At 40.2% G+C, this 24,532-nt stretch overlaps 2 protein-coding genes across 5 annotated transcripts in view; one reads left to right on the top strand and one right to left on the bottom strand.

Moving 5' to 3' along the window:
- Positions 1–363: 363 nt before the first annotated feature.
- On the bottom strand, positions 364–12,339 carry MCFD2 (multiple coagulation factor deficiency 2, ER cargo receptor complex subunit). Of its 4 annotated transcripts, none has more exons than XM_070932344.1 (4): positions 12,328–12,339; positions 4,312–4,381; positions 2,600–2,759; positions 364–1,541 (listed from the first exon to the last, which is right to left on the bottom strand). In XM_070932344.1, the coding sequence occupies exons 2-4, from the start codon at positions 4,368–4,370 to the stop codon at positions 1,410–1,412; spliced, it is 351 nt and encodes a 116-aa protein (XP_070788445.1). In that variant the 5' UTR covers positions 4,371–4,381; positions 12,328–12,339; the 3' UTR covers positions 364–1,409. The 4 variants fall into 4 exon arrangements, with proteins under 4 accessions (XP_070788445.1, XP_070788443.1, XP_070788442.1 ...); XM_070932342.1 differs by lacking the exon at positions 12,328–12,339 and adding an exon at positions 6,258–6,309 and having other exon boundaries at positions 4,312–4,466; XM_070932341.1 differs by lacking the exon at positions 12,328–12,339 and adding an exon at positions 5,948–6,292 and having other exon boundaries at positions 4,312–4,466.
- The window catches only part of TTC7A (tetratricopeptide repeat domain 7A), a 177,769-nt gene continuing 165,532 nt past the window's right edge, over positions 12,296–24,532 (top strand). The window contains exons 1-3 of the mRNA XM_070932340.1: positions 12,296–12,472; positions 16,544–16,707; positions 20,265–20,433. Of these exons, the coding sequence (XP_070788441.1) occupies positions 12,301–12,472; positions 16,544–16,707; positions 20,265–20,433 (505 nt within the window). The 5' untranslated portion in view covers positions 12,296–12,300. The remainder of the gene's footprint in view (positions 12,473–16,543; positions 16,708–20,264; positions 20,434–24,532) is intronic.

Raw genomic sequence — 24,532 nt, 5'->3', positions numbered from 1 at the left:
ATACATCCAGAAACAAGAAATAGAAGCCATACTTCTTTGTACACCGAAACATGTGGGGCTTGGATTGCCCTGGTGTGAACATCATCTTGCCTGTTTTGATCTCCTTGTAGACACCTCTGCATTGGGCTATGTTATTGCTTCATTTACCACATTTCATTGAATGAAAAAAACCTGGAAAGGCTCACACATGCTAAGCAGTAAATCAAAACTGCAGTACAAACCCAGCTTAGCTTGTTGGAATTGCAAAACTCATTAAACCAAGATAAAATATATTGCAAGATGCCTGTATTTTTCTAAACCCGAAATATCATATCTTGTGAAGATTTTTTTAGCATAAATAAAAAACAAAAGTCTGTCCCATCATGTAATTTAGATGTTGCAATCATATGATAGATTTTATTACATAATTAACAAAATGCAATTATTACAGAATATAAGAATATTTCTTTACAGAAAATAGATCTCTATACAATTTCGAGAATGCCCTATGAGTTTTCATCTTGTGAAATACAACAGTTTGGAACGTACACATTATTTAACCAATTAAATTTATAAAATGAGGCAGACATATAGAGAGTTACATTATTTTAAATCTACAGGGTATTACGGAATGGTATAGGACCAAAGATTGCTGAAAGCTCCAGAATCTTTGTAAATAAGTAAACCATTCAAGTATTTAACCACTCTCTTCAAAGAGTTAATTTTAAGACAAAATAATCATTCATACTTAACACTAAGAATTGGTGTTAAGGTACACTGGTAGAAATCTTAACAAGGCAGCTTTTTCCCCTTACGGTTACAAAAATTTAGTTAGCTAGTATTGGTACAGGTTTTGGTAAAGGATACAGGTGAACACTGGCATTTAATCTACATTTTCAGAAATACCGTTAACAAATATACCCAAATGGGTAGATTAAAATGCAGACAAATACTGATACAAGGGAAGACCACCGAGACACACATTTATGTTCACAATGATTTTAATGAATATTTCACTTAGTACTTCACTTTTTTATTATCTTCTACAGATACTCAAAGAATGGTAACTTTTTCTGGTTTCCTATCTACTTAAGTCTGTAGGGAGAGTGAAAAAAACACACATATAAATATTGATTAAAGTATAGGTTTTGCCTTATAAGGCAAATGGCTGACGACTGCCAAATAATCTGCTGACAAGGGCAACACATTATATTGCTCAATGTGGGTTTGTTATCCATATCACAGCAGACAACAGTTTCCATTACATTCCATTATTTTTACTTCCCAATATGTAACACATACAAGTATAGCCATTCCAATGGCGACATGTACCAGCCTACTATTAACTTCGCAGCTCAAAGGCAGAACACACCTACTAATTTATAATAAGAATCACATTGAACTGGGCACATGAAAACTGAAGATAGTTCTTATTCCATTGACTTGGCAAATTCAGCATAGTCAATATATCCATCATTATTCTTATCATCATCGCGCAAAACACCATCTATCAAGTTAATTAGTTCATCTTCTTTTATTGTCTGAACGTGTTCGCCATCACCCTAGAAAGGAAAAACAACAGATGAGTTCTACCAAGGAGTTGGCTTGGAGCCTCTCTTTAGTACTTGCTTCTTGATAATTATATTGCTAGAGAGTGAAAGGTTTGAATGGGTCTGGCAAATCAAAACTCAGAAGGTACAGTTCTCTACGGGTAATCCTCAATGTATAACCATTCATTTAGTGACTATTTGAAGTTACAATGGTATTGAAACAAGTGACCTTTGACCAGTTTTCACATGACTGGTGCAGCATCCCCATGGACACGTGATCAAAATTCAGACACTTGGCAAATGTGATCAAAGTTACACCGTCCTGGGGTCATGTGATCACCATTTATAACTTTCCCAGCTGGTTTCTGAAATCAATGGGGAAAAACAGATTCGCTTAAGGACCACACAATTCACTTAACAACTGCAGCAAGTCACTTAACAACTGTGGCAAAAAAGATCACAAAGCGGGGCAAATCTCACTTAACAACTGTCTTGCTTAGCAACAGAAATTTTGGTCACATTTGTGGTCGTAAGGTGAGGACTACCTGTATTTAATTTTAATTTTCTCAGAATAATGCTATGGGTTTTTTTTTGCTCATAAAGCTTCTTAAAGCTTTTTAAATAGTTTCTTAAAGCTATTTCAGAGTTTTCCAATTTATAAAACTCTTAGTTCTGCTAGAGAAAAATCTTCCCTAAACACAATGCCAAAAGTATATTTTTACTTTGAAGCAGTATTTAATAACATGTCATTCATTCTATCTATCTATCTATCTATCTATCTATCTATCTATCTATCTATCTATCTATCTATCTATCTATCTATCTATCTACAGTATCTATCTACAGTATCTATCTATCTATCATCTATCTATCTATCTATCTATCTATCTATCTATCTATCTATCTATCTATCTATCTATCTATCTATCTATCTACAGTATCTATCTATCTATCTACCTATCTACCTACCTACCTACCTACCTACCTATATGAAATACACAAATAATACATTTTTCCAAGGACTGCTGAGAGGCCCATCAAATTCCCTGTTCAGACAAACTAATACGTACCTGTCTGTGTACATGTGATATTGCAGTGGCAAGTTCAAGACCATCAAGCAAGTTGTTACCATCGTAATCATGCATTTTGAAATAATGAAGCTGCAATTCTTGTGGTGACATCTCAGCTTCTGGTTTGTCAACGACACCATCTAAATGTTCCATGATGTGGCTATAAGATAAATACACAGCAGCTGTCAAAACTTCCATACAGATACACACAACAAGATAATTCAACATATTGTGCTTGTCCAGTTTCAACGTTATTTAATAAGACACAATTGCCTCAATTATGCAACACAGTGAGTCATACCTCATTGTGCATAAAGTGCAGTATTTATTCTAAGAACATAAGAACTGTCCTACTAGATTGGGCCAACGCCCATCTTAATCCACTCTCAGGAGTGTTCACAAGCAGAAAATATTGAGATTTTTCCCTCCCATTATTCCTTTGCAACTAGTATCTCAAGGCATACTTGGGGATAATGTTGGTCTTGAAGAATAGATTTTGACAGAAATGTATTCTATGAATATATATGCAATCCCTTTTTCAAGCTAATTAAGTTAATGGCTATCAACGTGTGGTGTAATGAATTCAATTAGTTAATTATGTAGTATGTGAAGGATTTCCCTTTCTTTGTTTTAAACATTTTTTCTATCAGCTTCACTGAGTAATCCCTTCACTAGAAAACACTCCCCCTCCATTTTCTCTCCCATTCATTATTTTATACACCTTAATTCCCTCAATAGTCTTTTTTTCCCTAAGGAGTCCTCAAAAATCTAGAAAAAAATTCCTCAGGGCTTTCTGATTATTTTGCTTCTCTTTCTCTAGAGTTATTGTGCCCTTTCTCAAATGCAAAGACCAAAATTGTACACAGTATTCCATATCATAGATTTGGGTAAGATAATTACAATGTCAGCTGACATTTTTATTTCCAGTCTTTTTCCTAGCCTGGTATTTCCCTTTTTCATACCTGTTGCACTCCAAAGTGACAACTTCATTAATGTTTTAGCATTCTAAAGAAGTAGACTTCAGGTCCCAAAATTCCCAGCATTAACCATACTAGAACTCTGGGAGTTGGTCTGCACATCTGGTGAGCATTCAGGCTGAAGAGGATAAGCTGACGCTAGATGAGGACTGCATTGAGTTTTATTCCAGATCCAGCTCTTAAAATCAAAGTACGTACTCCTTGAAGCAATAATTGGACCAGACAACTCCAAAGTGATAAAAGAATAGCCTAAGTTAAATGTACATACATCTGCTGACTCTTTAAGAATAATTTTCATGATTCTAACTGTACAGATACTGCACTTGCTGTTAGCCAAAAGGCCTTTAGTTTTCTCCCCAAATTAAAGTACAATTTAACCAGATTTCAAAATGAATGAAAAAAAATTAAGTGCCCCTTTCCATTCGTTTTGAAATCTGGTTAAATTGTTCTTTAATTTAGGGAGAAAACTAAAGGCCTAAACTAAATTGTTCTGTTAATGACCAGGCCTTGAGTTCTGCAATTCTGTCATCAAAGAAGCTGTCATTAAAAAAGCTGTCCACTTAAATTCCAGTTGTTAACTTTTCAAGTATATTAGTTGTAACCTTAAAGATTTCCACATTAATTCATAGATTATATATTGCCTGTACTTGCTCTGCAGTTCACAACTCTATCTATAATGGAAGAATAAAGAGATAAAACTGAATTATATAAAATGCCAATTTATGGAACACATACTCTTTGTCTTGTACCATGTTCTTATCAAGACGCACGTTAGGGTGATGGCTTCCATCCATGTGATCCTCTGCTAAAGAGATAATGGAGGTAGCAAGGATAATACAGCAGAGAAAATCTATGCTATGAATCCTTGGATGTACCATAACAGCCATATTCTAGAAAAAAAATTATAATACAATTTATAATGTAATACTTTAAACATAAAATTAAGTCTGCTGCATATCTTCAAACACTGCTTTTATGATGGTCTAAATCTCTCAAGCATAAACTCCACTGCTTCTACAAGAAAAGAACACTATACATCCTTACCATAAGCACCAAAAATGCACCTCAAAACTTTATCTTTCATTTTTCCTTTTTTATATGTGAATAAGAATAATAGGTTGAAATACTAGGTATTTCAAGTTATTGTCATTCTTATTCACATATATTACAATTTAATGTGGCCAGAAATTTTTAAAATAGGTACAATAATGCCTTTAAACAAATCAACTAAAGATAGATGAATAGCTACAACAAATTACTCCGCCACATATGACTTTTTAACATTATGTGTACATTTGGCTGATGCAATTATTTCATAACTCTTAAGATGAAACCAAGTACAACTATTTTTTTTTTCTACTCAACCCCACCTATTGAATATGCACCAGCCATCTCTACCTATCAAACAATATCGCTATGTACTGAACTTTGAGTTGTACTTTTGGAAGTCATGTCAATAAGCCTTTAAGTTTGGAATCACAACAATTTTCTAAAACAGCTAATTCATTGACTTTATCTTGCAACTATATGAGACAAATTTTGCAATCAGTTTCCTTATATGTAAGAGTTTAACTGAACATAACACCATACTGTAGTTGTAAACCTTATTCCCTGAGCCTCTCAAACAACTGTTAACTAAATGTTACCAATCTTGCAAACAATTAGACCCTTACCATAATATTATGAAAAAGTATCCAGTTTTACTAGACATAACACAATGTTGCATTTGTAAAGCTTTTTCCTAGAGCCTCTGCAAAAGCTGAATGGCAAATATGGTATCAATCTTGGAAGCAGACAGAACTATGTATTATGAAAAAGTATCCATATTGACTTCAAAAATGTTTGAACTTACATTCCTCCAAATAAATGTTAGAATTCAGATACCATTTGATACAATAACATAACAAAATAATAAATGGAAAGCTGTTTTTTAACCAACTGGGCGAACTCTTAAGCAGTTATTATTGCTTATTATTATCATTCTCCTATTCTGTCATTCTAGGAATTCAAGACAAGAAAAGGAACTTCATCTTAAGCAAGGGACCTGCCTCATTTTAAAACTTCGCAGTATCAAGCATTTATGTCTCAGCTTTCTAAGGCAAATCGTCATCTCAATGCACCTTGCAAATTTCCCGAGATAATGTAAAATCACATAAAATCAAGCAGCTGGACGTATTCGAATGAGCAGACTGTAAAAAACAAAACAAAACAGCAACGTATTCCGGGAGTGCTTGAAAAATGTTGTTTATAACTTTTTGCCCAACATTAGAAAGAATATTCTGTCCCCTTTTCCAATTGAAAATAAACAAACACTACTTCAAAAGCTATTTAACTGCGGCTGCAACTTGCAGCCACGAAGTTGTGTGTATACCTGTTCCAAAATTAACCTTATAGGCAACTATAAGGAGGACTGCAGGATTTGCCCTTCGAAGGATCTCCCCACTACCAGAAGATGATTAACGGCTCCAACTGCTTGACTTGCAAGCAACGGTGAGATTAGGACCGGACGGGAAAGTAGGCGGCATACAGACCCCCGCCGGCACAAGGCAACCACCGTCTTCTGGCCACCGTGAGATCCCGGCTACGACGCTCGTCCCGAAACACCTGCGCCCCCGCACCTCTTCCCAGCAATTCTGCCCTTAAGGTGACACTATCCGGCCGGGAAGAGCAGCAACACTCACAGAACTTGAGCCTTCTCGGCCACCATTCCCCACCACTCATGCCACCTCTGACCTTCAATACGTCAATAGTTCCACGCCTCCTCCTCGGCGATTGGCTACTTTCTTTGATATTTTACGTGTGGTGAGAAAAAAAAACACACACCACTCCCCCCCCCCCCCCGAAAGGGTGTGCGCGTAAGGAATCAGGTATGTCCGCAGAGACCACGCCCCCTCTCGTTTTATGACGTGGCTTTATTCCTCTCAGTCTAGACGACAGGGAGCTTTCGGAGGGAGAGCCTCTGGTCCCCGCCCGCGTGCGCTGATACGCCGGGCAGTTTTTTTTTGTAGTCGTCATAGGGAAGAATTTCCTAGCCAATTGCTAGGGCTGCGCTAATGACGCCTCCTTCAGCGAGCTGTACTTGGGTTTCCGCGCTGTTGCTGTTCTTGTGAATTAAGATTGTTTCGATTTCTCGCAATGGGAAATCTTTTTGCTCAGCCTGGTTCTTTACTGAGAGGCAACGGCACTGAAGCTCCAGATGGGAAACGCTGAATTAATAGTATAGTATTTATGAGCTGGGTGCAAGATCTGGTTTGTTGTGAAATTTACCCCAGGTAGACAAAAGAGCGATGATACGAGGACCGCAGCAACAGTGCAGGGAAAAAACCAAACAAAACCCGAAAGCAAATAATTCGTATTCCCGGCTTTTTTGCTGCGCTGTGATGGTGGTTCTGATTTTTTTGCAGCCCTCCTCTGGTATCCCTGCTCATTTTCAAAATATTAACTGCATTCATTTTAGGACCCTAACATACAAAGATGGAAAACAAGTAGAAAAAAAGGAACACAAATATTAACAGATGAAAAGAAGAAAGAAGCATATTGTTATACCAGTTCAGTTTTTATATAAAACTTGACCCTATGGAATATTAATCTTTCCATTTGATCAATACGGTGACGTTTTGATTACAAATATGGAATGGTAGTCTTTCCATTGTAGCAAACACATCGTTTTTGCTATGCCCGTGCTTGATTAATCCATAGTTCTTAAATCAATACATTACAATAGTTTATACAGAGTTCCAAAAAACATTCATATTTTAATGAATTCGTATTTGAGCCTATTCTGTGACAATAAGAATGGCAAAGGTTTTTTTTCCCTGATTACTGAACCTGTGAATCCCTGTCCTATATTTTTGTTCAAAATACATCCTTTATATGCAAGGACAAGTGGGGCAAGAGACTGTTGGCTACCAGATTGTTTTATGGCTTTCCTCAAGGATAAAGTTCCTTCTGTCTGCTTTGGTTTGGAAAACAGTTGGCCAAAATCAAGCGAGATGAGCTAGGAGATACTTTGCATGACTCCTTGCTTTGTTTGCATTTGTAGAATCTGAGGAAATGCAGAGTCCATGAACTTGTCATTTGTGGGTTGAACCCATGCTCCTCCTGGCGTCTGTGACAAGCATACTAATAGGGCATAAATCAGGGGTGTCAAACTGAAGGGGTGCTTAGATCTGGCCTGTGGGGCTGTCCTGGAAACAGTGAAAGATTGGCCTGCGGTGCCTCTGCCAGTGAAAATGGAGCTTGGGAGGACTGCGACTGGCCATCCCAGGCTCTGTTTTCAGATGGGACAGCGCCCTGCAGCCCTGTGCCAGCAAAAATGGAGCAGAGGGTTGCAGGAGGCCAGCCCGGCCACGACCACTCCAGCCCGGCCACGGCCACCTGGCGCCCCAAGGCTGATGCGGCCCTCAATGAAATTGAGTTTGACACTCTTGGCATAAATGAATCTTTGATGAGAAAGAGCCTATATCAGCCATCTTGAAAGAGGTACTAGTGCAACCTCTCTGTGAAGAAGTCTTCTCTGAACCGGTTGCATTTGTCAAATTTGCTTTGTCTTCAGCCTTCCCCTTTTGATCTGCAAAGGTGCCAGTATTTCAACCAGAGGATTCTAGAGAAGATGCATTATTTGGTGTTTCTATGTGATTATGGCACAGTAGATGGAGGAAATGGACCCCCTGAGTCTTACTTGACATCTTAATTACCATTAATCATGGTATACTTTTGGAATTGCCTGCATGGTTTGGAAGTGAGAGGTATCATTTCATGATGATTCTGCTCTTCTGAGCCCATAGTTCCAGCGATAGGGGATGAGCCATCAAGCCTCAGCTGCTCCAGCTGAGGGATGCCATAGGGGGTAGACCTCTCCCACATTATTTAATATCTATATGAAGCTACAATATATGAAGTCATATATTGGTCGGTGGTGACATATCAGCTAGGAGCTATAGTATCTTGAAATTGCAGCTGGAAGTTGTGAGGGTCTGGATGGGGAGGAACAAGCATAAACTAGCAAGACAGAGCTGCTGGATGTCCATAAACAACAACGGGAGGGGCTGATTCAATGGGAAGATGTTTTGTTGCCAGAACTCTGTAGATTAGACATTGATTTGTCTAAACTTTGCAATTAAGATCAAGAAAACTATTATTATACTTAAATCCTATGCAGACAATTTCAACTGTTATGTGTTCAGAAAAAAAAAAAGATCTATTCAAACTATATCTTTCCCCTAGGGGACATCCAGACAATGTTTTCTCCTTCAAATCAAATAAAACCTTTATTATCAATGCACAACATGTGTAAAATGAGATTGAATGAGCCTCCATCAGAACAGCACCCGCCCGATATGTATATATGTATATAATGTTATATACATATATGCATTCCCATATGCATAATGTATATAACATTATTATATTACACCGGTATGAACATGTTGCTCTATTTGTGAGGCAGTACAAAAGTATACCATACTTTTCACCCATAATATTCAGGGGTGAAATCCAGCAGGTTGAGAACCGGTAGTGGAAATGGTGAGTAGTTTGGAGAACCGGCAAATACCACCTCTGGCTGGCCTCAGAGTGGGGTGGGAATGGAGATTTTGCACTATCCTTTCCCCAGGAGTGGGGAGGGAATGGGGATTTTGCAATATCCTTCCCCTGCCACACCCACCAAGCCACACCACACCACACCACGCCCACCAAGCCATGCCCACAGAACCGGTAATAAAAAAATTTGGATTTCACCACTGCTAATATTCTTTTATCTGCACAAGCTTGGTAATGTAGCTAATAAGCAGTAGCATCCTAAATATTTATTGTGGGTCAATTTAAGATGCTGTAATTGATACATTTTCTTGCTGTCAGGACCAAATGGTCCTCCACCGCAGACTGGAGCAAGAATGGGAGGAGGCAGGTGGGTAGGGCAGGGAGTTCAATCATTTGGTTTCTGGTTACAGCCTCTGGAGATCATGGAACTACTTTAGCAATAATAGTTACACCACAATCTTTTAAGCAGTAGATTGGCACCTCTTTCAAGTGACCTGTTAGACCTGTATGTACATCAATAAATGAGTAAACAAACAGGTTGCATAGAATCATTAGAAAGTGGCTGCTTTCCTAGCCATTCAGATCTCAGTTCAATATGGCACAGCTAATTTTCAGCACACAAGAGGGAAGACAGACCACACATGTGCTATCAGTGTGCATAGGGCTTAGGAGGCAAACAGTTCTTGCCAGTGGATTGCTGTGCACATGTGGCCCATAAATGGGGACTTCTATTGACCACTGATGCTTTGTAGATCATACTTTTAGAATTACTGCTCTAGGTAATGAACAGGTTTATTTAAAATGGCAGGACATTATAGGATGATTGTATGTAATAATAAAGAAGCAGCTGATTTATGACTAACAGTGCTTAACTGACGGTTGAATTGTCAAATAAAAGGCTAAGTAGAGTAAGATCTGGTTAGTATTTATTTATTTATCTTGTGCCTTTGAGTCAATGTTGACTCATGGCAAAACCCTAGACAAGTCTATTTAGTTTTCTTGGCAATATTTCAGAAATGGCCTGCTATTGCCTCCTTCCTAGGGGTGAGAGAGAGAGTGACTGGCCCAAAGTCACCTAGTTGACTTTGTGCTTAAAGTGGGACTAGAACTCATAATCTCCCAGTTCTGGCCTGGTTCTTCACCCACCGCAATACACCAAATTGACTCTCAATTAGTACTTGGTCACAAGGAAATCCCAGATCTATAGGCTCATTTGGAAAATTAAAAAGATATTCCAAAGGAAAGAAACTTCCACGTTGTTTCCAGGCAAATTTCATTCATGTAGTCAACAGGAGTCAAAAGATTCATTCTAGCCCCTTCCCAATGGAATGTAATCAACAGTTATTCTTTGCCAATGCCTTAAAAGTGTCAAATGATTATTTACTTTAATGCTTCAGAAGAGGGAAAAAAAGTTACATTTCATTTTGATTGATGCTAGAATCTCAGAAATTATCAACAGCACAATAATAATAATAAATAACTTTATTGTCATTGTACACATCGGCCAGACAATGTCAGCTGGTGGCGCCCAGGATGAGGGCGTTCTCTGTGGACGCACCGACCCTCTGGAATGGGTTACCCACGGGGGTCCGGACGGCCCCTGACCTCCGCTCTTTCCGCCATGACCTGAAGACATGGCTTTTCCAACAAATTTGCTGATCTGATGGGTGATTTTAATTGAGAGATTTTAATTGATTGTTTTTGTAGCTATTTTTATTGTTTTCATTGTTTTAATTTCTGTGAGCCGCCCCGAGTCTTTTGGGAGAAGGGCGGCATATAAGTATAAGAAATAAATACACATACACATGTAAACTGATAATTTGTATTATTTAAAAACTAAATTAAAGCCAATTTTACATGTAAAAAATGTTCTTAAAAATGGGTTATATACGACTGAATGTAGAAGATAGGCATTAAATCAAATGGGATATGCCTTCCCGATGGAATGTTTCATATTTCACAACTCCTTTAAACAAATGAAGCCCCATTTCTTCTTCAAAAGAAACAACTATAAGCTTATATTTGTGAATTTTAATTTCCCATAAATGTAAATCCTGACACACATACCTATTGGCTAAAGGATATGACATGCTAAACCTAAGTTAATAAACACTAGTGCAGGGGTCTCCGACCTTGGCAACTTTAAGACCTGTGGACTTCAACTCCCAGAATTTTGGGAGTTGAAGCCCACATGTCTTAAAGTTGCTAAGGTCGGAGACCCCTGCACTAGTGTCTGTGTGGTCTAGTCGTTAAGGCACCAGGCTGAAAACCAAGAAAGTGTGAGTTCTACTTCCACCTTAGGCATGAAAGTCAGCTGGGATTGTCACTCTCTCTCAGACCAACCTACCTCACAGGGTTGTTGTGGAGAAAATGAGAGGAGGAAACTGAATTAGATATGTTTGCTGCCATGAATTATTCATAAAAAATAATAGTGGAATTAAAGAAATATTTTTTAAAAAAACATTATTGTGTCATTTTGAAGCTCAGAGTCCCCAAGGTTGATAAGAGATCTCTGACAGATCAAGCACAGCCAACATAAAAAAAGGAAGTTGGAGGTGTAGAACATTTTTGGGGGGGAAGAATAAGACCCAAGGACCCAGATCACATAGCAAAGGAAGCCCTTCTGGTAACATACCCTGGCAACTGTACTTCTTCCCTCTAACCCTTAACTTCCAGACCATGCCTTGTACTCAAAGTGCCTAGTACTTATCTGGAAAGCGAATAGAGGAAAAATAGCGACTTCCTTTAACTACTGATCCTGATTTGTAGTAGAGGCCTACAAATACAGTAGTAAACAGACCGTGTGCGCTTCCGACGGAAGGTCGTTGAAGTCACTTCTACTGCAGCACCACTTCCCCGCTTTTGTTCCTTCAGCCCAGCGCGTTTTCCAAACGTTGCCAAATATTTTCCGTCGGAATGCCGGAGCCAACTGATGAATGGTCGTAACTAATCTCAAAGGGGTGTTTGTTTTTTTTTTGGCACCAAGAGGTTGAAGAAACCCGGGCTTCCCTTTCCCAGCGTGTACAAGAGAAATTGAAAGCTCGCTCATGCTAGCTAGGGGAGGGGAAGAGAAGGGAAGGGAGGGGAGGGGAACCCGGCGCTTCCCGAGGCGCGCTGCTGTTTGCTTGCCTGCTGCCTGCCCGGGACTTCCCTGTTGTACATGAGACACCCACCCACGCAAAGATGGCTGCGAAAGGCTCGCATTTTCACCTGAAAATGGAAGAGGCGATCGAGAGGTGCAGGACGGATTGCCAGTGGGAGATGCAGCTCACCATGGTGGCGCAGATGAGGGCGCGGACGTCCAGCCCTCGGCACAAGGGGGCAAAAGGAGCCGGAGCCGCACCGCAAAAATCTGGTAAGGCAGTCAAGCCGGCCGCTTGAACTGTTGGGATTCCCCAGTGACCGCCTGCTCTTCCGTAAACCCCCCCCCCAAAAAAAAAACCATGGAAGCGGGCGGCCGCCTGTCCTTGTAAGGGTCAGTCCGCTCGCCCCTTCCTGCCCAGCCCTGTTGTCGTCCCCAGTTCCCTTAACCCAGGGTCTCCTTGCTCCGCTGAAAAGTGCTGGGTTCGCACAATGCCACGAACCATAAACTCATCTCCCGAGCTGGCTCGGCGCGCCTTCCGACAGATTCCCACGCGGTCAGCTACTGGTGGGCTGCCAGATGATCCGTCGAACCCAGCCTCTCTTTTTTTCGTCAACCCCTGGGGCTGGGGTTGCCTCAGCCGCATCCTTAACAGGCTGGCTCTAATGGCTGTGTGTGTGTGTGTGGTTGGTTTGTCTCTCTTAGCGTCCCTTTTTTTGGGGGTGGAGTGGGGTGTAGAATTATTTAGATTCAGTTTATTTGGGGGGGGGAGAGGGAGCTGATTGGCGTGTGAGTCCTTCACCCCATCCTCTACCCGGCAACTTTTGAAACCATGCCTGCGGCTTAGCGATGGCTTGCTGGTAGAAACTCTGACATAGTGTGGACCAAGGCTTGGCAATGCACCTTCCACCGCACCCTGTACCAGTTTTACTCTAATTTGCCTCCCTCGGCTGCCTCTCCCTCTTTCTCAGCTTTGCCCGGTGCCCTTGAAGGAGGCTGCTCTACCACACTCCAATGCTCCTTGTTGAGAATCAGTTCTAGGGTGACCTTGTCTTCAAGAGAAATATACTTGGCGCGCTCCCCGGCGATGTTTAATTGAACCCAGTGAATTTTACTCTCCTTGGGAATAAATCTCATTCATTCTCATTCATGGTGGAGCGGTAATGCTCCCTCCTCCTTTCTCCTGACCCGCTGCCCGCAGAGGTGTCCTTATTGAGCAGCTGGCCTGATTCTGTGAGGCCGGACCATCCGCGCTCCTTTGGAAGGATAAAGCAGCCTCTCAGAATGAGCATCAGGAAAAGGCAAAAAGAAAGACCTCAGAACAGGCTGCTCTTTATGTCTGTGCCAGCCATCACGACTGGCTTTGGAAGCACTGAATCCCTTGGAGTTGGGTGGCTGTGAAAAATGTGAATAAATAAATAAATAAAATAATTAAGGCAACTAGGACGTCTTAGGCTAGAATAAGTGTGGAGGGGGCAAAATGCAAGAAGGGTTTCTCTGCTTCTAAAAAAGGTTGTCCCACTATCCAATGAGACCAGGGTTTAAGATGCCCAAATGGTGCCATCAAGGCTGATTGGGATGCCTTGCCCCTTCTCATGGGTCTATCATGTAGATTAAGTCTCCACACTTGATGGTATTTATATATGTTCAGTTACAAAATGGGTTGGCTAGGTATCTTGGCTCGGGGGGGGGGGGGGAGAAATTGTCCCCCTCAGAAAGGACTCGCAATTTGGGTGTCCTCCTAGACTCACAGCTAAGATTAGAGCAACATCTGACAGCTGTGGCTAGGGGGACCTTTGCACAGGTTCACCTGGTGCACCAATTGCGACCCTACTTGGATCAGGAGGGTCTCCTCACAGTCACTCATGCCCTTGTCACCTCATGGTTAGATTATTGCAACGCGCTCTACATGGGGCTACCCTTGAAAAGTGTTTGGAGACTACAGTTGGTCCAGAATGCAACCGTGCGAGCTATCGGGGTGCACCTAGGTACACCCACATTACACCAATTCTCCGCGAGCTGCACTGGCTCCCTATTGGTGTCCGGGCACAATTCAAGGTGTTGGTTATTACCTTTAAAGCCCTACATGGCTCAGGGCCAGGTTATCTTCGAGACCGCCTTCTACCACATAGCTCCCAGCGACTGGTAAGATCCCACAGAGTTGGTCTCCTCCGGGTCCCGTCAGCTAAACAATGCCGGCTGGCGGGCCCACGGTGGAGGGCCTTCTCTGTGGCTGCCCCAGCTCTCTGGAACCAGTTGCCTCCTGAGGTCTGGACCATCCCCACCCTATTGGCCTTTCGAAAAACGGTGAAGACCTGGCTCTTCTGACAGGCCTGGGACCATTGATCTCGCTGTTGTGATCTTGTGAGATCTGGCCATGAATGGTGTGAATGGGTTTTAATGTTTTAATTTTTAAATGTTTTTATAATGGGGTTTTTTTTATGCATTGTAAGCCGCCCTGAGTCACCTGAGAAAGGCAGCATATAAATTGAATTAATAAATAATAAATAAATAAAATCTTGGGACTTGTGGCTCACTATTTCAGGCACGTATTGGCTTGGAGAACTTTAACAGCGTTAAAGATGTAGATAGAGGCTAAGTAAAATACAGTTTCAATTTTAAAGAGAAACCTTTCAGTAGAAAATAAAACTGTCTGTGAAACATAGAAGGAAGAATGAACCCACCAGCAGATTGGATGTCCCTCCCCCCACTTTGAAACCTTTCCCTCAAACCACAGCCATTTTGTGTCTGTAGAGGGGCTGTGTCACTAATTTCAAGTTAATTTGTGGACTCCACCCAAAAGCATAAATGCATGCTTGTTGCACTATCAGCATGTATATTTTCCTCAATCAGTTTTGCATATGCAATTGTTCCAGGGAAAAGAAAGTGTGGCAGTGAGTGGGTAGGGGTGATGAGAGACAAAATAAGTGGAGAGAAAAGAAAAGCAACATCATTTTTTTTTTTAAAAAAAAAGGACGAGAATATGAGAAAGCTTTGCTGTTTCTTTGGGAATATATTCTACTTTAGAGAGTCAAAATAATACAGTAAAATGCTTCTGTAATATTAAATGGAGTTTGAGCTCATATAATCACATGGTTAAAGCTTTGTTGTCCTTTCCAGTAATAGATCATATTTTCTGCATGTTTACATTATATCCAATGCAGTCGCTCTTATAAAATCTGAGGCAAAGCATAAATAAGAGCCCAAGAGTAAAATTATCCATATTTTTTTTGAGAAAAATTTGTGCTGTTTTCAGTGGGGTTCTGCTCAGATAACTGGTTGAAACAAGGCATACTCAATATTAAATTGTTAGGCAGTATTAACCATATAGTTTTTTTATAAAAAAGATGCGTTTAAAAAGAGCATCAATAATGCAGTGGCAATCATCCTCTTGATTTTTTGATATTCCCCCTGCACATGCCTGGTAGATGCTGTTTTTGAACTCAGAACATGCTTATGATTAGTTGCGGTTTAAGGCTTGAATGTTTTATTAACATTTTATCTTTTAGTTTTATTTTCTGCCATTATAAATATCTCATTATTTTACCTGTCACAAGACCCCATGGGCAAACAGGATATGGGCAGACATACTATATGAAATTAAAGAGCATTAATAGTTGAATGTGTAGCCTATTGAGATAAATAGTTTAATCTTGATTTGACTGGCACATGGCAGTTATGCCTCTCAAAATGTATTTGCTTAATGCTTTCTGGAGTAGATTGTGAGGTTGGAAGATGAGGATTTGGGGGAGGAGAAGCATAGAAAGTCACATTGCACAGATTTTTGATTCAGTTCTAGATGCTGGTTAAGTTAGAGTACAGTTTTATGCATGCATATTGATAAGTAAATCCACTTGTGTTCAGTTCTTATTTACTATGTAAGTATAAAGAAGCCTGCAACAAAATTTGGATTTATAACATCTTATTGATTAGGTTTCTAGAACATAGTAACAAGACATTTATATAAATAATTGTGATTTTATTTCCAATAAAGTTTTCATGACTGAATCAAATTCTGTCCATTTCTTTAAATAAGCCAGCAGAACAAATTGGTGTTTATTTCTCTAAAGAGTTCGTATTTACAAATCTGAAGTAGAATACATGACACAGGACATTCATTTATATGTCTAAAAAAGAAAGTTTTTATGAAATGTCTATAAATGTATAACTGATCACTTAAGTTGGATTCCTATTGCATAAACAATTTTTGCACTCTGGGCAAATTTCCTTATGCAAGGAAATGTTTATATAATGGTTAAAATTCTATGTTTAGCTTTCTATCCTGCTATATATGGGAACATAACACAGTGTGTAATTTTTTATTCCATTGACTATGTCTTGCAGAAGACTATGAGAATCTACTAGCTGCGGAGGCACTGCTGGAGCTGTGCTTAAAAGAGAACCTTGCCAAAATCAAAGAAACCATGCCATTAATGGAAAAAACCGAGCCCAAACTGAGTGACGCCAAAAAGTCTTTGACTGACATTCTAAATCGAGGGAAATTACTGGTAGGCATTCTAGATAGAAATAAAAAAGAGCATTCCAAACACTGCTAATGATGTATAATCAAATGGTTTAGATAATGAAATGTTGGAATCTTTAATCTCACCTATCTCCCTGATACCATTCCTGATGCATTTATAAACATCTGAAATAATTGCTTTCTTTCTGCAGCAGTTTTTATTCAAAAGAATGTTGGGATTTGTTACGATTTACTAAATTAAATTTTCAGCACTATATAAATTAATAGGCAATCCTGTCCTCCAAAACCAACCCTTCTAGAATGGCATCATCCACATGAAGAAATGAAGGTATTAGCAGGTATTTTGAGGGTTTGCAGAAGTGTAGATACAATTTAGGGACACCGATGTCAAGGGTGGCCATGGAGGACCAAACAAACAAGGGCCATGAAATATTGCTGACTTGGAGGAAGGGAAATAATGGGGGATGGGGTGGTGGGGAATAGAAAAGAGTGTCATGATGGAAGACATGAGTGGCTAAGTCCAGGGTTTCCAAATTAAAGCTACTAAGACTCTTGAAAATAACTTTGAGAAGGTGCTTTGGAATGTGTGATAACATGAGCACAGCACCTCTTGTATCTTTTCTCAGGATGCTATGTGAGCCAGGGGTGGGTTCTACTTACCTTTACTACCGGTTTGCATCACGCCCGCACGCGCTCTTCTGTACATGAGCAGATCTCCTATGATCTGCGTCCCACCGGTTTTACTACCAGTTCTTGCAACCGGTCTGAACCGGGGGCAACCCAGCAATGATGTGAGCCTAGAAAAAGGATGTAGCTATTTTAGTAAATCAAATCAGTTGACTCATTAAAACAACTACATCTTTTTTTCTAGCTCTAACAGTGCCAACAATGTTTTATTGCAGATCCACTTATGTTTCTATAGATCTATTTTAGCAGCGCTAATGAGACAAGAGACTTTCTTTTTAAAACAACAACAATGAGACACCATGATGGGCAGAGCAGTCTAACTGTACACTTTATTGTTATGAAATCTACCAAGAGACCCCTTCTTTGGCCTGCTACTTGAACAAGTCCACATGGGGTAGTTTATTCGGGAGTCATAGCTTTAATTCAGCATGATGGGATTTTGTGTCTCTGTCAAAGTCCCGACTTCTAAAAATCTGCATTAATTCATTAATGTGAGTTTTCGTTACAAATTGGGAAAGTTACTGTTTTATACAAGTGTTATAACCAAAAATAAGGAAAGCTGGATAAAATATTTCACATTTCTCATACAGGTAGTCCTCGACCTACGACCACAAGTGAGCCCAAAATTCTTTTGCTAAGTGAGACAGTTGCTAAGTGAATTTTACTCCATTTTATGACCTTTCTTGCCACAGTTGTTAAGTGAATCACTGCAGTTGTTAAATTAGTAACACAGCTGTGAAGTGAATCTGGCTTCTCCATTGACTTTGCTTGTCAGAAGGTTGCAAAAGGGGATCACTTGACCTCGGGATACTACAGCTGTCATAAAAGTGAGTCAGTTGCCAAGCATCTGCATTTTTGATTACGTTGTTATGACCTAGGCCCAAGTAGTTATTACCAGACACAATCAGCCCTAAACAAACATATTTTATTAGATTAATTTATTAGATAAATTAATTCGAAAACAAATTCTTCATAAATAGTCCTTTGATCTTATCACCAACCTTTGTCTTCTTTGGCACCCTGCCAAAGGCTTTTCTTGGCAAAACCCCACGAAGTTCAGAAGCAAGAGACGCCGACAAGAAACAAATGTAGCAACGTTGCTTTCCTACAAAGATCTCAAGAGCCATTGCTGCTCTTTTAAGCCTTCTGGGAGGGGCCAATCATCTCCTGGCCTTACTCCCGAGTCATCTTTTTTGCTTTAGCTGCTCTTGCCTTCTGGCAGCTCTTCGCATGCTAGGAACAGGCTCCTCCTGTTCCTCTGTACCTCTCTACTATCCGCCTCTGGAGGCTCCGGAATCCGTGCATCGTTCCCAAATGGCCCTGGCCCCATCTCTGCCTCCGATGCAGAGCCCTTGTCCAGGCCTTCCTCTGACTCCAGGACTGGCCCATTGTCCTCCCCAGCCTCCTCACTGTCTGACTCCACTGCCAGCTCCGCAGGCTGCTGGCGGACCACAACACACATGACCGTGGGCATGCTGCAACAGTCGTAACTGAAAAATGTGCATAAGTCACTTTTTTCAGTGCTGTTGTAACTTTGAACGGTCACTAAATGAACTTTTGTAAGTCGAGGATACCAGTATGGAAATAAGTTACTAATTCATTTGATCTAGCATAACTATGGGAAAAAAATCTGCCAACTTTTCCATTTTATTTTCACTTGGAGTTAATTTATACTTAATTTAAATGACTAGCGAAGTGGTTATTGTTGTTATGTTAACCATGCACTGACTTTCATGCTCTGAGGCAAACTTCCAAATTCGATCTCCTACAAATGGCAACATTGAGTAGCCCTTGGTTATTTTTGGTTGGGAGAATGTGAATGTGACTGAGAAATAGCTGTCCTAATCACGCGGGGATCAATCATTTAGAAATGGTATTCTTAAGTTTTAATGTTTTTGGTTGTCACAAATAAAGCACTTTGTGTGTTTCAAATCTCTCTATTGCTTAAAGCTATAAACTGCATAAACTGGGCCTTATTCATATAGCATTAGGAAGATTCTAGGGCATCTGCTTAGTCAAGGTTGATGGCCTTTATAGCACTGTGATGCTCAAGCTGGTATACTTGGTAAAAACAGGGCAATGGTTACTTAGAATGTATGCAGCTAGTGCTGCAATTAAATTGGATGTAAAAAGCGGCTGATGTAGGATTATATTAGAGTAAGGTTTAATTTCCCTTGTTTGAAGTGTTATAACTTTTCAAAGGATAGATGAAATGTGTTCACTTTTAAATACATACACACCAGTGGTGGGTTGCCCCCGATTTGCACCGGTTCTATAGAACCAGTAGTAAAACCGGCGGGAGGCCCCGCCCACTGACCCTGACATCATGAAAATGCTTCTGCACATGCGCAGAAGCTTCTGCGCTTGCGCAGAAGAGCACGCGCGGCCCCATTGCAAACCAGTAGTAAAGGTAATTAGAATCCACCCTTGATAAATATTTTTATATAGATAAAAAAATAAAGCAGAGCAAAACTTTAAGCTAAATATATATTTTCAGCAATTTTGAAACTGCAGTCAAAGTACACTAGTAAACTTCCACTTCACATAGGATAAGTGTTCTTGGAAATTTATGGAAGAAACTCAGATGGCTCCATCCATTGACACATAACAGGAAACCATGTGGATCCTCTGTTGTAATGACAGAATGTTCCTCTTCTTAAGAGCTGCCTTATTAATTTCAGTAGAAAATGAATGTCCAACCTCTATAATTTTTCAAATTAACTGAGGGATCTGCATTCTGCACTCATTATATTTCACCATGTACCTCAAAGCTCACTAAGGTTTTGTTAACAAAATGCTTGATTCCATGCGATGTTGAACAGGGAAATATTTCCAAAACAAACATTGTTTAATTACAGCTTTATTATATTACTAATGCACATTTTAATTTTCCAGCCAAAAGTTATGACAGAAGCAATGTTGCTCCTTGCAAAGCTTCATTATATTGAAGGCTGTTACAGAGAGACTTTAAGCATGTATGCAAGAGCTGGCCTCGAAGATCTTGTAATAGAGAAGAAACCTTTATACAAGCTGCGTCTGCTAACCGAAGCTTTTGTTATTAAAGGTAATGGGGATTGTCTATGGTCACTGATTTTTGATTTCAATGTGATGATGCTGTAGAAAATCAGCTCATATAAACCTTATTTATTTTATCCTTCAAACGTTTTATTTTATTTAGTTGAAGTTGCACTGAGTTTAAATTTTAAGAAGCTGATGAGCTATGGAATATAATAAACAAAATTCTAATTCATACATAATACAGTACCTATGCCTGATTAAAATATTGAATTTTTGATTAGCCCTATATATATCAATTTTTTTTTTCAATTTGTAAAACAAGCAAACAACATTCCATATATTTCTTCGGTTTCTTTGATCTTTGGTAATAGATTGAAATTAACTCAACAAGGAACATCAGTAGCACTATGATATTTTGCTTTTTAAGAAAGTAGAAAAATAGGAGAGCATGACAGCGTTACAATACAGTACGACAGATTTGTATCTTAAAATGTCATGGTTTTCTGTTCTGAACATGGTATATCATGCTGGCTAGGGAATTCTGACAATTGAAATCCATGTACCATAAATTTGTCAAGCGGGAGAAATAGTGCTCTACTCCACTCTTTGGACTGTACATGACATGGTGTTTTTGGAAGAGTAAATGACTATTAAACAAGGTTGTGTATGTTGCAGATAAGCTATGAAAAGGCAGAAAAAATAAGTAAAGGTGGAGGAAGAGGGACAATATATATATATATATTTAAAAAATCAGCTCAATTGTATGTAACAGATTCAGGTGAAGGATCTAAAAAGTCAAAGAGTGCTGCCTTTGATGACATGAATTGGGAATAAATATCTTAAACAAGATGTTTGCTTCTACTCAAACTAAAGTGACAATATGTTTGTAAGGAAGCAGTGGTTGGTTCTTAAACTGGGGATGCTCAAGGGGATAATTTGGGCACAACCTGGGGGTACCGAAGTAATTTCTTGTTCAGGGGTCATGGATCCAGTCTGAGGCTGATGCTTCTGCAAAACAATGAAGTCTGGTTTCTTTTGTGGGGGTAACGACAATATTTCAGACCAAGGGAAAAAAAAACTGGATCAGTTTTAAGACCCACTCTATTGGCAGATCACACCATGGGCTCTTTCTATAGCTTTTTAGTGCTTATCAAACTGACAATATTTGGTTCTCCTTTCCTTTGTAGTATACTTACGTTTCTCTTTGCTGCATTTTCAACATAATAATAATAATAATAATAATAATAATAATAATAATAATAATAATAATAATCTCTTCTGTATGTGTCTTTTTATTCTATGTTTGGAAGAGAGGGAAGTTATCCAAGGGTTTATGATTCAGCTGTTTTTCTGGGAAACCTGGAAAAAATACCTCTGCTTGCATTCTTCATCTTCTGTTTCCTTTCAGTGCTGTTTATGACTGCTGCTGAAGTAGTTGCTCTCTGCCTATCCTCTTCTAACCTTTTCAGCATACCAATCCACTTATTAGGTGAATAGAGGGCTGGAATGATCAGATACCTTCAACTGGTATGTAAAAATCAAAGTTAAAACACCATGTTACTATTGCAATGAACCTTTTGAACATCAGGCATCACACTGATCTGTACTTCCTGTTCCCCCAAGGGGCCACAGTTTAGAACAGGAGTCTCCAATCTTGGCAACTTTAAGACTTGTGGACTTCAACTCCCAAAATTCCTCAGCCAGCAAAGCTTAAAGTTGCCAAGGTTGGAGACCCCTGGTTTAGAGTGTCTCTGCTATTCTGTTGGCTTTGGGGAATGCATCATTGGTACCTATTTGTGAATGGCTGTAGCTATTGGATTAGAAAGGCTTAAGCATTTAGAAATGATATCCTCCAGTTAATGATAAGAAATCATTAGAAACGTTGACATGTCTGACTTACTTACAGAGTGTATATTTTATTATGATTTTATTTGCTACCATGAAAAGTTCCTAATTCACAAGAATTTCTTTTTGCTAGCCTACCTGCCCACTTTTGCTTTTGTGGACCTCAGATAGTCTATGAAGTATCCTAGTTCGCTTAATTATTTAATTTAAATAGGCCTTTCCTGGTTACCGCGGTGGCGCAGTGGTTAGAGTGCAGTACTGCAGGCTACTTCTGCTAACTGCCGGCTGCCTGCAGTTTGGCTGTTTGAATCTCACCAGGCTCAAGGTTGACTCAGCCTTCCGGTTTAGCTTTGCTAGAAAGCAGGAAATCCTGCTTTCTAGCAAAGCTAAATTGCGCGGCACAGCTGATCCCCCCCCTGCTGTTCTACTTACCCAAGCCTCCGTTTGGTGCATACTGTGCATGTGCGTGCAGCGCACGCACGGTGCATGCTTGGTGCACAGTGCGCATCCGCAGCTAGCGGACTGATAGCGAACCAGTTCAGCTTTCACCACTGGGCATAGGTGGTATAATATTCCCCACCACCACCACTTAAGAAAGGCTATTCAATTGTAATATGGATGGCCTCTTTGATCTCGCTCTCAAACCAGTGGTCCCCTCCCCGTCCAAGATATGAACTTTGCTGTTCTTCAAAGAGTGACCTTTGTCTTTCAGATGCAATGGTCACTCTTTTGAAGACACCCAAGAGCAATGGAAGCCCTAGTCTTGAATATGAATGTGCAAAGTCAAGGCCTTGCTTTCATATTTGTTTGCCTCTGCAGAAGGCATAGTTGGGGTGGTTATGATGTCACTGGACTGGAGGTGGCTAAATATTTCAATCTCTTTTTAGATGGTTTTGAAGTAAAACATATCTTAAGATTTGCGAAGGTGTGAACCACGCATGTTGCCTCTTAGAACTCAAGTAGGAGGAAGTTGTGGTTTTGGAGGAAAAGACTTTTTTTTCCATTTTAATAAATGAAAGAAGTACTTAACCCTCTGTAAATCTTAGGGCATCTTAAATCCCTTACTCAAAAATGAGCAAAAGAATGAAATAAAACAAAAACTTACTGTGTACTCAAACCAAGGGAACTCTGGGTGCTTGGGAACCACATGTGGCCCTGGAGCTGCCCTGTTTTAAGACTTAAAACTGTCAACAAAGGACTTGGTTTTTACCCAAAGTAGCAGTTTTTAGATTGAGTTTGTTTGGCTGTCCTGATTAGATCCTGTAATACTTCTGAAGGAGTGCTACCTTTTGACCACAATAACAAGTAAGCATTGGAAAATATATCTGATCTCTTGGGGAAGGCACAGGTGCTACATGTTATTATTAAAGATTTGGTTCCTTAAGCCAGCCTGTAGCACTTTATAGAATGGAAATGCAGGCTTTTGCCTAATTTCATGCAGTCTCCCCAAGCCAATCTCTTCTGCCTTTTGGCCTTCCATGACACTGGAACCTAGACCCTAGATCCGTGATGGTGAACCTATGGCACGCGTGCCACAGGTGGCACGCAGAGCCATATCTGTGGGCACACGAGCGTTGCCCTAACTCAGCTCCAGCACGCATGCGTGCTTTGGCCAGCTGATTTTCGGGCCTTTCGGGCCCACTGGAAGTCGGGAAACAGGCCTCCCCAGGCTCCTAGAAAGCCTCTGGAGCCTGGGGAGGGCAAAAAACAGGCCTACTGGACCCACCGTGCCATTGCATGCCAAAACCGGGGGGAGCACGGAGGGGTTGCACATGCATGCATGGGGGCGGGGCACATTGAATTATGGTTGTGGGCTTGCGCATACTCGACCCTCCACGCTCCTCCCTGGTTTTTGCATGCAACGGCAAAAAGGTTAGCCATCAGTGCCCTAGATCAATTTCTCTGAACAGAATATAATCCTTAAGAATACCAAGCAAAATTCTACCAGGAACGAAAACCTTTCCTCACAGCTGAGTAATATGCATTTGTCCCATCCTTGAGTCGACAGAAAACTATATTGTTGTACTTTGCACTGACCAAGTTTTACTATGCGTCAGCAGTGAGAAACTGTCCTTATGAATTAAATGTGGGGCAGTTTCAAGGGCAACGATTGGTGGATTTCTCAGGTTCCTTTCCCGTTGCACCCATTGTTACTTCTTGGTGGGAAAAGTAGGCACCCGTCTTTCCTCTGGGATGAGGAACTCCAGGCACTCCCTCTACCTTCATCCTATAAACTGTACGTCCTATACCCCAGTGGTCAATCATCACCATTTTTTTCGCCATAGGATTATTGATTTCCT

The sequence above is a fragment of the Pituophis catenifer genome, unplaced genomic scaffold, assembly GCF_029215685.1.
Source record: "Pituophis catenifer annectens isolate HBS135680 unplaced genomic scaffold, rPitCat1.0.hap2 SCAF_1, whole genome shotgun sequence".
NCBI classification, from domain to species: Eukaryota; Metazoa; Chordata; class Lepidosauria; order Squamata; family Colubridae; genus Pituophis; species Pituophis catenifer.
Note: the sequence above shows the minus strand (reverse complement) of the source record. Positions and strands in the feature narration are given on the sequence as shown.

Excerpts from the sequence above, each read along its gene's own strand:
- MCFD2 (XM_070932342.1), bottom strand. The coding sequence starts at position 4,463 with ATGGCTGTTATGGTACATCCAAGGATTCATAGCATAGATTTTCTCTGC. Across the intron at positions 2,760-4,311 it reads AACATGGTACAAGACAAAGA|CCACATCATGGAACATTTAG; the intron begins GTATGTGTTCCA and ends TTTATCTTATAG. Across the intron at positions 1,542-2,599 it reads TATCACATGTACACAGACAG|GGTGATGGCGAACACGTTCA; the intron begins GTACGTATTAGT and ends TTTCCTTTCTAG.